Source organism: Plectropomus leopardus, chromosome 20 (assembly GCF_008729295.1).
Source record: "Plectropomus leopardus isolate mb chromosome 20, YSFRI_Pleo_2.0, whole genome shotgun sequence".
Taxonomy (NCBI): Eukaryota; Metazoa; Chordata; class Actinopteri; order Perciformes; family Serranidae; genus Plectropomus; species Plectropomus leopardus.
This window is the reverse complement of record NC_056482.1, coordinates 14,540,103-14,554,246: the sequence shown is the minus strand read 5'-3', so window position 1 is coordinate 14,554,246 and position 14,144 is coordinate 14,540,103. Positions and strand designations below refer to the sequence as shown.

Here is a 14,144-nt window from a genome sequence, read left to right as displayed (position 1 = left end):
CCATTTGGAATGCACCCAATAATATTACTGATGATAGTAATAAAGCAATATGAACGTGTTGATGGGCTGCATATTAAGTAGCTTTAAATCACTTAGGAAAACATAAGGATAAATGACTGGGTACTGCATAATGTGTCTCTTTTAAGTCTCTGTTTGTTTTAGTGCCAAGAATTCCAGCCCAGAAGTCCAACTCACATCCAGTTTAACATACTTTGCTGAACCAGCACCATCTGTGATCTAAATCGTAACAAAAGAGTAGCTTCACTAATTCAAAGAACAAATCTGTTGAATGGAATATTTAAAGTCCTTTGAGAACTTTTAAGCCATGCTAGCAGCGCGGCTCTTGGGATTGCAATGTCAGTTTGACGGTCGGTCGGTTCACAACTTTGGTCCAGACTGAAATATCTCCATAACTGTTGTACGGATTGCCATTAAATTTAGCACAGACACTCATTGTTCCCAAAGAATGAATAGCACAGACTCTGGTGACCCCCTGATTTTCCTGTCATGCTACTAGCAGATCAAAGTTTTCAGTTATCCTTTGAAATCTCAGCATCTACAGGATGAATTGGGATGTCCAAACAACAGTAGTCATGGAATTTGGTATGTTTCCCTCGGGATGAATTTTGATAATTGGAGATCCACTGTTCTCTGGAGATCTGCTGTTTCATATAAAACCATCAGCGTGTCAGTTTATTTTATTTTATTTTATTTGTACAATACTTTGGTTTATGACCAAATATGTGAAACTTCAAACATTAAAATCAGCTTCCCAGGGCAGCTAGTTTAGCTGTGGACTTCTGATCTTGTTGAGATACAGAGCAGTTTCAGTAGAAGACACAGAGGGTGTCATAAAATAATCCAAATCAGTCAGCTGCCCTGCTCCGTTACTTTTATTAGATGCTTCAAACATAAATAGTTTAAAATTAAAAATTTTGTAATCCATTATAACATGTTATTTTGCAACAAGTCCCAGCTCAGCTTAAAGTGAAATAAAGGCAAATGATTTAAAAGCAAAGACATAAAAGGAAGATTAAAAAAAAAAAAAGTCAATTCCCAAATGACAATGAGAAGTAAATAAACTGGAATAAACTGGAGAACAAGCACAGAAACACACTGGACAGCACTGATGAAAAAAAGGATGGAAAACAGACTGGTTGATAGATGTGTGGAAACAGGCTGTGACCTCAGACCACACGCTGTTCACTCCAAACAGCTGATCCCACAGGCCATTTCCAAAGACGTCACAATTTTCTAAAAATTAATTGGTTTGTTTAAAAGCTCAGAGTGAGCCCTCTTGGCCGAACATCCCGGGGATGATTTGTAAACCAAACCACTGAAAATGTGGGTTTGAGAATTAAGATGAGATGAACAGTAAAGTTGAAAACAAAAGGCAAGACGCAGAGGAAAGTCACAAAATCTCTTGAGAAAATATCAGGAAATGGTGTGTGCATAGGTATTTATGCAAAAAGCCCTGACTTCAAGATAAATGACCATTACATAGTTTGTAAAACATCTGTTTCATACTTAAAGTCTGCCAGCGTTATGTGCACAGTGCTGCATATTTCAAATCTGTGCGTCTAGGCACCAAAATGAGTCATAAAGAGAAACAGTGAAACACAACTGATTTGCTTTATGACCTGAACTACCAGCTGTGAATAAAGTAGGTATTAACTGTATTATTTATAGGAAATAAGAATGAGGCATATCCAGTTCACACGACACACTTGCATGTACATTAAACTAGAAAATTATGTGTGTTCTATGTGTGTGAGATCAAATTTTGAACTCTGATGTATGTATTAAAATAATTATGCAATTTGTACAGTAATCATTGCAAAAAAAATCTCAGTATTTGACATTTTCCTGTAAATGTCGATTTTTGTGGACGTGCAGATAATATCAAAACACTAAATCCTTTGCAGTATGCTGTGAACAATAATTTAACATATCATGAAAAGTGTTGTTTTCTGGCTTTTACATGGACCACCAAAACAACATAAGTATAACATGGTTATATTTTCTTACTTGGAAAAGTGATACATTAAATCTATGTGGTTTTATGAATGTAAACATAATGTTTTGTATGAAAACAATATGAAAAATTTACAAAAAAATATCAGGTTTCTGATATGATTTCCAGGTTGACTGGACATTCAGATACAAGTTCTTGTGTGTATTAAGGCCATGCACTTACATTCAATTCTCTGATTTGTTAAGATTCATTTTTCTGAATGTTTTCTTTAACAAATAATTGTCAGATTTGACAGGTTTTACAAAATGCTATATTTTTTCTTGATCTTTTTATCTTAAAGTTTATCAAAGCTATATCACAGAAGGAAACATATGAAGTATCATTCTGGCAATAAAGCAGATGTTTTATCTCATAGCTATATAGTAGCTGTTTATGTATAAACTACTTATATGACATCACATTACCTCTTTGTGTGAACATATCACGTATGGTATGGGTTTTGTGTGAGTGTAAAATGTAGTTATTGTGTCAAATCTTGTCTGAAGACATATAAGCAATTATTGTGTCCTATTCTGTATGTTACAGTGCTTTAATGGGCAGATTTATGTACACTCTGTTGACAGATTGTCCTAATTGTTGTTATTTATTTAATTTTGACTGTAGATGTCTCCTGTTCTGTGCCTTTGTCATTTGGAGTAGAAACTGCACTCTCATGCCTTGACTTAAAGTAACTTTAGAAAGAAGAAAGGAAGAAAGAAAAGAAATCTATTTCACAAAATCACCACTTTTGACAAAAATGAATCTAATGCTAAATGTATTTTTGAATTGAAATGACTTATTGGCAATCTAAGCCCCAATAAGTATTCATGAAATATCTTTCTCCCTCTCATGTTCTTAGTAAAACTTGTATTTGTATCATCCTGCTGTGTGACATTACGAGTAATTTTAATGTCTAGATTGAGAAAAATTATTTCTGTAACTGTTACTGCACATGTAGAGGTTACTGCATCAGTTATACACTAATGTAAGCGGTGTCTAGATGCATGTAGTCCAATAAAAACAAAGGCATTGAAAATTAAAGCTGCTGTTTGTTTGTTTTTCTGTTTAAAAATGTGACAGTGGTTGTAAATGAGAGCTGGACATTTCACAAAAGGCAAAAAAAAAAAAAAAAAAAGCAGAGTAGATCGGGGAGGAGATGCTTTCCAGGGTAAACATAAAAACAGAATGAAATTCATTCTTCATTCAACACTCTCCGATCAGGAGAGGAGAAACTGTCAGGATCTGATGGTATGATGGCCGTAACGGTGCAGCATCGGGCATGTTGAGCACACATTAGTAACAGATAAGGAGAGGTCATTTCCTTTTAGCTATATAGTATGCACTATGTATGTACTGTGTATGCACGTCATGTAATAGCATGTGCAAAAGCATCCACGCTTTGGAATAAAGAGCTTTAGGGAAAATAACATGCACACACAATTGTTGTAGCTGTAAGGGCAAAAATGAATATTTTAGCACCGCAGATATTAGTCTGAGTGGAGAAATAGATTTCCATGTATTTGTATGGTTGGGGTTTTTTTGTTTTTTGTAACTGTTTTTTCATTACCTTAATGGTGTCTAGTGAAGAATTTCCCGTGTTGCCAAGCTCATCGTACAGCCCATGAGGTATGTTTGGAAGCCGTCTATGAATTTATGGTGACAATCACTAATTTTCATATCTCCTGAACCAGACAGCATACAAAGACAAATGAAACCACTTTTTCATATAATTTTGACTACCGGAATCAAACAGAAAAGCTATTGACATGGAACAACTGCTCTATAGGTCAAAAACTAGGCAAATGACACATTTTAGGCTCATAACAACATAAGTTCTTCTATTTCATTTTACAGTACCCTGTGGTTGCCAGATGAAACTAGTTTATTCTCTTATATCAATTGCAAGGTTATTAGATGAATGAGGATAAGTCAGGTTCAGGTTGGTGAGGAAGATAGAAATACATAAGAAATTAGATTGTTATGTAATTTTCCTATTTTTCCCTTAAAGAGTAGTTGTGCCATGTCAGTGAACTCTCCATTTGAGTCATGGTGCCAACATTTTATTTTAAAAAAAAAAGAAAAAAAGTTGTTTCATTTGTTTTTGTATGTTGTCTGGTTTAGCAGTTATGAAAGCCAATGATTTTCACCATTAGTATGGACATAAATTCAAGTTGGCCTGAAACAAATCCCATGGGGCATGAGTTGACCTTGGCAACAAGTGAAAATTTAAATTAGGCACCATTAGGGTCCTTAAAAAACAGGTTGCAAAAAAAAAAAAAAAACAAAGCACGTGGGTACATGGCAACCTATTTCTCTTGCTAGACTAAATGGAAATGAACTAGTGAGAAAATTAGATTTGGAATAATGACGTGTCATTTTCTTTGATGTACAGCATACACATATACAAACAACGAGGAACCAATGATATATAAAGCTTACATTTGAAAATAAGTTATTGAACTTGCTATTTTTATAGCTTGGCCTTTATTTAAAACTATCTTTTGGTGTTTTCTTGTACACTAACAAAAGTTATGTTACCTTTCAGTTTCTCTCACCAAAACACATATACCTGAGGTGCATATACCAGAGGTCTAACAAGCGTGTTGCATTTACTTCCTAATTTAACATTTCTTCATGTTAATAAAATAATTACTTCCATACATTCTAGTAAGCTTTATATCATACTATTCAGTCAGCCAAAAAACAGATTTAGTATTTCCCCATACATAGCATGTTAAATAGGGTGCCAAAAAATACCAGGATGTCCAGCTGCATCAGGTTGCATTTTGCAGTGCAAGTTAGCATGCCTTTCCTCATATTCTAGCCCACAATCCTCTGCACAGCAGAAGATAAGTCACATCAACTGAGCCACAGACAGATGACAGCTCACTGACAGCTGACATAAACCGGAATAACTATAATCACTCAGTCACAAACTACAATGTATGTAGTCACAACTTAAAGGTTACAACTTCTGCCAAGAAAAAGGCAGCACTCTCTCTGAGTTGACCTCTGTCTCTGGCAAACTTGACAAATGGCATTTTGTTGTATCTCAAATCATATATTTTTTTCCTTTAAATCTACATCTTGTCTTAAAAACTGACAGATATAAGCCACAGAGTCAAAGTTAAAAGCACAATTTAATGATGAAAAAGCATGTCCCAATATGCTGTGCAACAACAGTATGTACTTTATGAGGGCAGGTGCAGTGAGTCAGAGTCAGAGATATATTCACGCCGTGAGAGCAGAATAAGTAAGTAAAACGATACAAAACTGAAAAAAAAATCTAAGTAATTTAATGAGGATTCTGCCATAATCACTGCATTAGGTACAAGTTTATACATCTCAGCATAACCCCAGTTATGCAGAATAACCTAACTAAGGGCTTTAAAAGGCCAATGACAATTATAAATAGATTAGTCAAAAAATCCAAGGGATTTACATGATAACTTTCTATCTATGAAAAACTTTCATTATAACACTTAATCCAGACCATTAGTTCACAATCTTTACTATTTATATAGTGAAATGGTGTTTTCAGCTGGCTGGGTTAGAAATAAAATTCAGTCAGATCAGTGATTCCCTCGGTGACGCAGCAGAGGATTAAAAATAAACAAAAAATTATTTCCATCTGCTCAGCAATCCTCCGTTCCTTTCGGGACTACATGACATCAAATGAAACTCCTCAGAGGAGTTTCACGGTAAAGGCACTCCACTCCAGATTGGTGGAGCAATCAACAACACACTGCCAAAATGTCAATTATGAGGATTATTACAAACTGTCTGCACAGAAATCACTAATCTCAGATTGACTTTACTGTGTTTTTAAAGTGTCTGTACATACTAACTTTTTTTTCATATTAAACAGCAATGTTTCATATTTAGATGCAAGAAACTTGACATCTTACGTGAGATGTAATAAATGAACAGTTCTTTCAGAGTAAACTGCCTATACTGTCCAGCATACAAAATGTTTTATTCTCATTTTTCAAATTATAAAAACGGAACAAAATGATTTTTAGACTCAACTGTAAACTTCATTTCAAACTGTTAACCCCTGAAATATGAACATAAATGTATTTTGTTTCTCTTTCTATTAATGTCACATATCCACTTCACTGATTTGAACCTTGGAATGAATATCTTTCAGCCCCAGTCTGTGTTCAGTTTGACTTTCCATCCGCCTGGAGGAGGAGGCATGAGAGAGGGCGGCAGGTCATTGACCGAGAGGAGCTGTTGAGGTATGTCACTTTCTTCCTGTCCCTCTTCACTGTCGTCCTTATTTTTTAAATCTCTGCAGAGATAAATAATTGAACACTTGAATTCTAAATCAACAGGAATAACCATTAGTGATGCTAACCATGTATGAATAAGTGTCGAAACAAAAAAAAATGAAAGTGCCTACCCTTTGATACCGAGGGCAGTTTGCCTCTTTTGCCTTCTGGAGAGCCATTCTTCTACACTTCGCCCAGGCATCATTTTGTGTGCAGAGTCCTCTCTCTGCCGTTTTTCATCTGAAAGAAATTAAATTTCACCCCTGTCAACAAATCGCGATCCACACAGTTATCTGGAGTAAAAAAAAACTTGGCAATTTCCATTTGTTTACTATTAGTTTTATTATGGAACACATGAGAAAGTGGAAACCCGAGGTACTTGGCGTGCTTGCCTTTTTCTGTTCAATGTGCAACATTACATTTGAGACATTAAATATAGACTGCGTTGATCATCTGTGAGAACAAGGTTGAATGCTGACCTCATTATTGAACAAATCATTCAGATAACACGATTTATATTTGTTAAATATATGTGCATTAAATATAAGGCATATTACTTTGGGGGCCTGTGATGTTGTAGCGGTATTTGGCTGACATTTCCTTTTTTCTATTTGCTGGATATAACAATTTCATGAAGTTGATTAGAGGGTTATTCAGATCACCTGTTGCGCAGGGTGTGAGGACTGACTCCTAATTAAGAATTGAGAGCAGCTTGGTGCATTTTGCCCTCTTGGCCAATCAGGGTGTGACAACAGCCTTTCTGAGAGCTTAAGAGAGGCAAAGAGACACACACACACTCAGGGCAGTCTGATCCTTCCTTAATCGACCACAGACCTTATGTCAGCCAGAAACTCTCGTCTCTGGGCCCTTTTGAGACTTCAGTGCTGTTTGAGGGTGAAATTTGTGCTTTCTGAAACCTAGGTGGAGGGAATATAAAACAACCCCCTTAACTCTAGGTCACTTGCACCTGGGCTGTTCTTAGTTTTTTGTGCAAGAATTTTGCTCACCTTAAGTTGCCCCAAACGTCTGCAGGCTTTATATTGTGAATGTGTTTTTATAACTAAGACCCAATATGACCCCAACCCCCATTCATTAACACACTTGGTAATTACATTTTTTTTTTTATTATTGAGGAGGCATTTGTTTATCATTAAGGAGGCACTTTCCACTGTGAAGGCTTGCTGGAGGTTAGTTTCTACGAGAGAATACATTTTTTATCACGTAGTTGGGAAATGATTCTTGTGCTTCTTTCCGACCAGCTGAAATCAGAACATTAACATCACAATGTATTACAATCAAAAAGTTCTCAACCACAGTCTCAATGATGGTGTCAGCTTACCTTCCACCTGTCTTTTTAAGTTAAACAGATCCTCTTCAGACATGTGGGAAAATCTGCAATTAGGGCCAAAATCACAAATTCCTTAAAAAAAGAAAAAAAAAAGATTATAACAAAATGTTATTTAAGAGAATGTCCTGGTTATAGGACAAACGCTTGGTTGAAGTGTTCTGTAACCTTTTTGGAGAAACTTCCTGCAAGGTTTCTTTGTTTGCTCATCATACAGAATGGCTGAAGAGTCTGTAAAAAGACAAATGATAGTGTTGTCAGGGATTATTTATATAATCTATTATCATAAAGTAAACAGGTGGGCAACCAAGATGGCATAACGAAATGTAAGCATGCTTTAATAGGTTTAAAACTTAGAAGAAATTGTAATCTACGGCACCATGGTCTGCTTTAAAACAAACACATTTCCATCACAAAAAAGTATTAGTCATAAAAATAAAGCATAACATTTTATATTCATTGCAACCACATCTCAAAGGTCGAAGGACCAACAGTAAGTCTCACCTCTAAAATAATCATACCAGGCCTTTTTAGCTCTGTGATGCTGAACACCGTTCAGATGTTTTTTCCTGTTATGCATGTTGTCCTGGAAGGAACGGTCACAGTAGTCACAGTAGTATCTCTTCCCCATGGTGCAGGTTATGTGCTAAAACCAGCAAGAAGTCACCTTTTAAATTCCTGAAAGACAGCGAACAGAAATGAAACGCATTTCAATAACTCCTCTGTCAACACATGGAGAGGGAATAGCTGCGCTGACCGAAATGGTTTCAGTATGACACATCAACTGTGTGATCATTTCCCATATTATGTATCATTATGCACGAGCTGATTCATTGACAAAACTAGCCTGTCCTTTAAAAAAAAGAGGGGGGGGGGACTTTAGCCAAGCAAACTGCCCAAGTATCTTTCTTTCTGATTTATGGGAGAAAAATAAATAGATAGTCAAAAATGCCAATCAAATTATCCCAAAGTCCAAGATGACCTCTTCAAATTACAGTTTATTTTCTCTGATTGTCCAACAGTCTAAAACCCAAAGATATAAATGGGCAGCAAACCCTCATATTGAAACAAGATTAATTATTCATGATTCATCCTCAGTCAATTCACTGACTTAATTCACGCCTAATCATGGAACTAGTATTGATCTGTTTTGACATTTGAGACTTCCCAATCAAAGCAGGTTTGCTTACATTTACATAAAGTAATTGTGGTCTCATTTGTTTGTTTACTTTTGCATCAGACACATTTGTTTTTATGTAGAAGTCCAACGTGTGATTGCAGATTAGATTTAGGACACAAAAAACAGCATGTAGGTACAAACTACATCCAGCCTGATATCAAACACACAACATAAGCAATATCATGAAGAAGGACAAGCGGTGCTAGTAGCTTTCTGCTGCCATCTATTGCTTTAGTAATAGAGGTGCATTTATTTTGAAAACGCCTAAGACTTCCTGTCTTGCTCTAATAAAATCATCCAAATCCTGAAGGTACTAAACTGTTTAGATATATATAGATATATAGATATAGATAGATATACTGTTTAGAAAGTATATCAACAGTTTTATGCTCGGACAAATATCTCCCTAAATAATCAAGCGAAGCAAACGCTAATATCCCTATACATTTGCTCGAATCTCTTTTTTTTAATCATTATTATGGAAAACAAATATTTACATGATTAAATAAAGACATATAGACAAATATAGACATACATAATTAATACAGACATATTCTTATTTCTACAGTTCAATTTGTCAAAGAAAATTGGTACCACCTAAATATGAAGTGCTACCATCTTAGGACATAAAGAATTATTCTGTCTCGGGGACGTTAAAAAATAAAATAAAATAAAACGAAGCAGTAAAGAAAAGAAAGGACAATAAGATAAACTTTGCCCACAGTGTTGCTCGATCTGGATAGTTAGCAAACATTAGCTCACATGCTAATCTTTACACAATCACTTCTTGTAACACGAATGGAAGTTTGCTTTCGATCCCTCTATATGCTAAATATAAACGGGAAATAGCACAAACCATCGGCGTAATAATGTCGTCCTCCTTTGCGATATTTTCTTGAAAAAACACGAACAATATGCACACAACTTATGCGAAAAAGTGTACGGTGTCTTTGCAGGGCCATAAACGAAAACAGACGTGCTTTGACCAAGCTTCCGGTCCTGCGCACTGCGTTATTCCACCGACATGGCGCTGGCAAAGTCCGTGTACAATCTGCTCTTCAGGAGGACGTCCACTTTCGCTATAACCATCATGGTTGGAGCGGTCTTCTTCGAGCGATTATTTGACCAAGGTGGTGATGCGATTTTTGAGCAAATGAATCGCGGGGTAAGTGTGTCCCTTCGGTGTTTTGACGCTGTTTTTATCCTGACCTTGTAAGCAGAGGGCGCAGCGGTGCTAGCGTTAGCTAAGCTAGCTTGCCCGCTAAGACGAGCTATTGCGACTTTTACAGCTCTGTTTGTCGATATAACCTGTCAGTTCACATAAAATGTCTAACCTTACCAACTATTTGATTCATTGTAGAAACTATGGAAACACATCAAACACAATTATGAGAACAAAGACGAGGAATAGGACGCCGCGGGGTTACCTGAGGCTAAAGTGCAACTGTTGTCACACTTCCATGATCCATTCTTCTGGACTTCACACCTGAAACAAGCATCAGTCAACAAGGACAATGTGCTCAGAGACATGCCGAGGCTGGCAGCGGCTGCTGGAGGACCTGTGGAAGCTGTCTGACTGTCCAGACCACCATGAAGATGGAGCAATGGTTCCTGTCACCTCGTCCCCCCCCTAACTTTTCCTGTTGTTTGTAAAGCATCGTTTCTCCTCCCAGATTGTAAATGAGTAAATTAAACATGATTTAATGTGTTGAAGATCTGTCAATGTTTTTGATTTATCATCTCGAATATATCATATGTGTCAAAACATTCATTAGATTAGTTGAACTGCCAGCTTTTAATTTACTGCTGTCATTTAACTTAACCGGCACATGTCATCTTAAAGTGTATCAACAGGTTCAACAAATCAAACAGTATCAACAAATTAAATGAATAACTTGATTAAAGGACATGGAAGGGTTCTAATAGCATGTTTGCAAGCTTTTTCAAATTATATGGTGGATGCATATTTGGTGTCCTTTTCATAATTAAACAGTTATTTTTATAGGGTTTTTTTTTTTCCAATTATGTAATTTCAAAAATGCATCTGGTATTAAGCTCAAAGGGAACTCAAATGTCCGAGTAAGCAGACTGATGTCTGTAAGTCAGTGACAATGATAGATTATCTATTTCCAGATTGCTGTATTTGGCCTTTTCAGCCACAAACTCATGCTTCATTTGTCACTCTCTTTACCAGCCTAGTAATTCTTTACCAAGAAAATGGAAAAATAACACTCTGTGGAGGCATAAATATGCAGTTACATTGCATTTTATTAAATGGTACGTATACATAAATGCGGCTGTAAAGAAATCACCTGACTGATAAGGCACATTATTTAATGGCTGTCTCCATAGTTGGTGGTTAAAAAATAAATAAAAAAATATGTTATAGGTAGCAAAAGCTATGGGCTTATTCTGAGACTAAATAATTACGTAACAGTGTAAGGAGCACCGACAACAGCTCGTTGTTGCTTAATCTGTATAACAACAAAAAAATGTATGACAAATGAGTAAAAATATTACAATTATAATAAATACAACTTGTGTATATATAGCATATTTCCAAGTAAGTTTTCAAAAACCATATTTACAAAAATAGATTTCAGTTTAAACAGTAACCTTTGTACATCATTTATATAAAAAACCTTTGATAATTCTCATGCACACAGTACTCTTCATAAAGTCTCTCCAACGTGCTACCATGTGGCCTGCTTCATTAGTACATGTATAATACGTACTTTTTAGCCCCAGGGTGACATACTTTTGCTTTTTTAAGATAATTTAATAGTTAAACTAAAATTGTCTGCTGACTCAAGTCTATGAAACTCTTTTTTTAGATTAACCTGCATGTGTAACTTGGTGCTAAAGATCCAAGACTATTGATTTTAAGGACGGCTTGTACTAGTAAAGTCAGCCAACAGTAGTAGGTCCTGTAATCTGCGAACAGTACCTGTCACCTTTGACCATGTATCCCTAAAAATGAGTTAAAATGTACACACAGAATATATTTTTGCTTTTCATGCCATATCAACTCATTATTGCTGTCAGTGATGCAGACATGTAAACAGTTTCAAGTATAACAGGGTCAGGTGAGGCCATGAACACTCAGTCATTGCATACAATTGCACCTGAGCATCAGGCCTCTAGGTGGCACACTAGAGTTGCCTGTCTCCTAGTAGGAAGTGTACCTTCATCAACATTGCAGCTATCACTGGTTGCTGTCACACCCTGTTTGGATTCCTGTGGGCTCCAAAAAAAATGCTCCAGACACATTTGTTCTTTCAACTGACAATCAAGCAAAAAAACATTGCACAATATCGCTGTAACATGAATTATGTAAACCTTTCCACGGAGGTATCAATTGCAGAGTTTTACTTCTTTAGGTGCATGGAGTCTTACTGTTTATTCCTTATGCCTTAATCAAATGTTAAAAGGGTGTAAACACAATATTGTTATATAGTGTACAGTGTTGAATGATAAAACAGTACAGCACAGCGAGGAGAAAATAAATGGCCGACACATGATGAGTGAAGGTGCCTGAAATAACTGCGGGCTGAATTATGCAGCCAAAGTGGGTTCCAGATTCTAGATGACAAATCTAAATTAACAGTACAGATGCATCACTCAGAATAAAACTAAGGTTTGTTGAAACAAGAGGAAAACATTTGTTTCAAGTATGTAAAAAAAATTGCTACGTAAATGTTTTAATTCACGTCCAACTAAAAACAGCATCTTTAAACCAGCCCCATAGTGTAGTAAGCCACAGACTTACGCCCAAGTCTGATAGGTATTGTATTTCAGGTGTGAGCATTTTTTCACAGATTGTCCTAAATCTCGGATCAATATTTTTCTTCATGTTGTAACCCAGGATGGAGGACTCTCCAACTGGTTGCCAGGGCAGAAAGCGTCTGTCCTGAATGTTTTGGGCTTCAACTGCACCTCCATCCTCGATACAGACGGCCTTCATCTCATCATTTCTTCTCTTCAGCTCGTTCACCTCCTGTTTCATTCTGTCTCTCCCGTAAGCCTCAACTCTGGCCCAGAAGGTAGCGTTAAAGTGCTGATAGAGTCTCCAGTCAGCTGCATTCCACTGTAAAGCTTTGGCTCTCAACTCAGAGGTCAGACGGGACACGGATGAACTCTTGCGAGCGTTGAGTTTGAAATACAGAATGTCCTCCATGCTCCAACACAGTTTGTCCTTTAGCAGTATAAGAGACTCCTCAAAATATTCTGCTATGAGAACCAGGTCAAAATGTTTCGATAAGTAATGAATACCGCTCATAATGCGAGGATCATCAGCCTCCAGGTTGTTGTCAAAGCCAAAGTCAAAAAAGAGGAGATTTTTGAGGTAGAATGAGTTGAAAGCCTCTGGGCTGTAGAAAGTCTGAGGGTTGTTTAGAAACTCTGCCAGTTTGTTCTCTCCAGTGATCCTCCATGTGAGAGGAATCGCTCTGTGATAATAATGAAATGACGACTCAAAGAGATCCACCGGGTCACGTAAGATGGTGATGTACACAGCGTCTAGAGGCAGGAGCTTGGCGACTTCCTGATGGTCGAAGCGCATGTGGTTACAGACAATGTTGAAACAGTCTCCAGGCCTGTAGTCCTTCACCTGGGAGCACAGGAAAGGCGATGGGTAGAAGAAGTCATTGCGTCCATCGGGGAAGGCGAATTTAAGCTTGCGCTTCTCTCCAAATCTGAAGAGGATGTTGAGCATGCTGCTACTGGCAGTTTTATGCGTCTTCATGAACATGATGTTCACTGCGGGGGAGCACTTTGCGCTTTGAGAGCTCACATTATTCTTCATGAATTTCACCATACTGAGAGGACACGTGTCTTTTTGTGGGCCCCTGTGAATAACATATAAGGTATAAAGTAAACAGCTCAAAGGACTTCACTCAATAAAATAATGCTTTAAATTTTTACCTGATCTTAACTTGGGTTGGGTTCAACACGCAGTACAGCAGCAACATGATGTTGGTCAATAAAACCCAAACAATAAGCCTCCATGTTACAAGTGTACACTTTTTTCTTTTGATGCCAGACATCATAATCACCCAAATGGGATCCTGAAAATGAAATTAGAGATGGTGCATGTAAGAAGGATAGTAATAGTAATATAAATAATAATAATAATAATAATAATAATAATAATAATAATAATAATAATAATAATAATAATAATAACAATAATAACAATAACAATAACAATAATAATAATAATAATAATAATAATAATAATAATAATAATAACAATAACAATAACAATAACAAACAACAATAATGGACCCCACCACTTATAATATAATATATCCTTTTTCCTTTGTAATTTGG

The 14,144-nt window shown here is 36.5% G+C and overlaps 2 protein-coding genes across 2 annotated transcripts; both read right to left on the bottom strand.

Annotated features, from left to right (window-relative positions):
- Positions 1-5,135: 5,135 nt before the first annotated feature.
- zmat5 (zinc finger, matrin-type 5) lies at positions 5,136-9,797 on the bottom strand. The gene is made up of 6 exons (XM_042509900.1): positions 9,670-9,797; positions 8,138-8,311; positions 7,802-7,864; positions 7,628-7,708; positions 6,420-6,528; positions 5,136-6,308 (listed from the first exon to the last, which is right to left on the bottom strand). Exons 2-6 carry the CDS (start codon positions 8,262-8,264, stop codon positions 6,161-6,163), a joined length of 528 nt encoding a protein of 175 aa, XP_042365834.1. The 5' UTR covers positions 8,265-8,311; positions 9,670-9,797; the 3' UTR covers positions 5,136-6,160.
- A 2,722-nt stretch (positions 9,798-12,519) lies between these two features.
- gal3st1b (galactose-3-O-sulfotransferase 1b) lies at positions 12,520-13,876 on the bottom strand. Its single transcript, XM_042508745.1, has 2 exons — positions 13,737-13,876; positions 12,520-13,660 (listed from the first exon to the last, which is right to left on the bottom strand). The coding sequence occupies exons 1-2, from the start codon at positions 13,859-13,861 to the stop codon at positions 12,520-12,522; spliced, it is 1,266 nt and encodes a 421-aa protein (XP_042364679.1). The 5' UTR covers positions 13,862-13,876.
- Between the last annotated feature and the right edge of the window lie 268 nt (positions 13,877-14,144).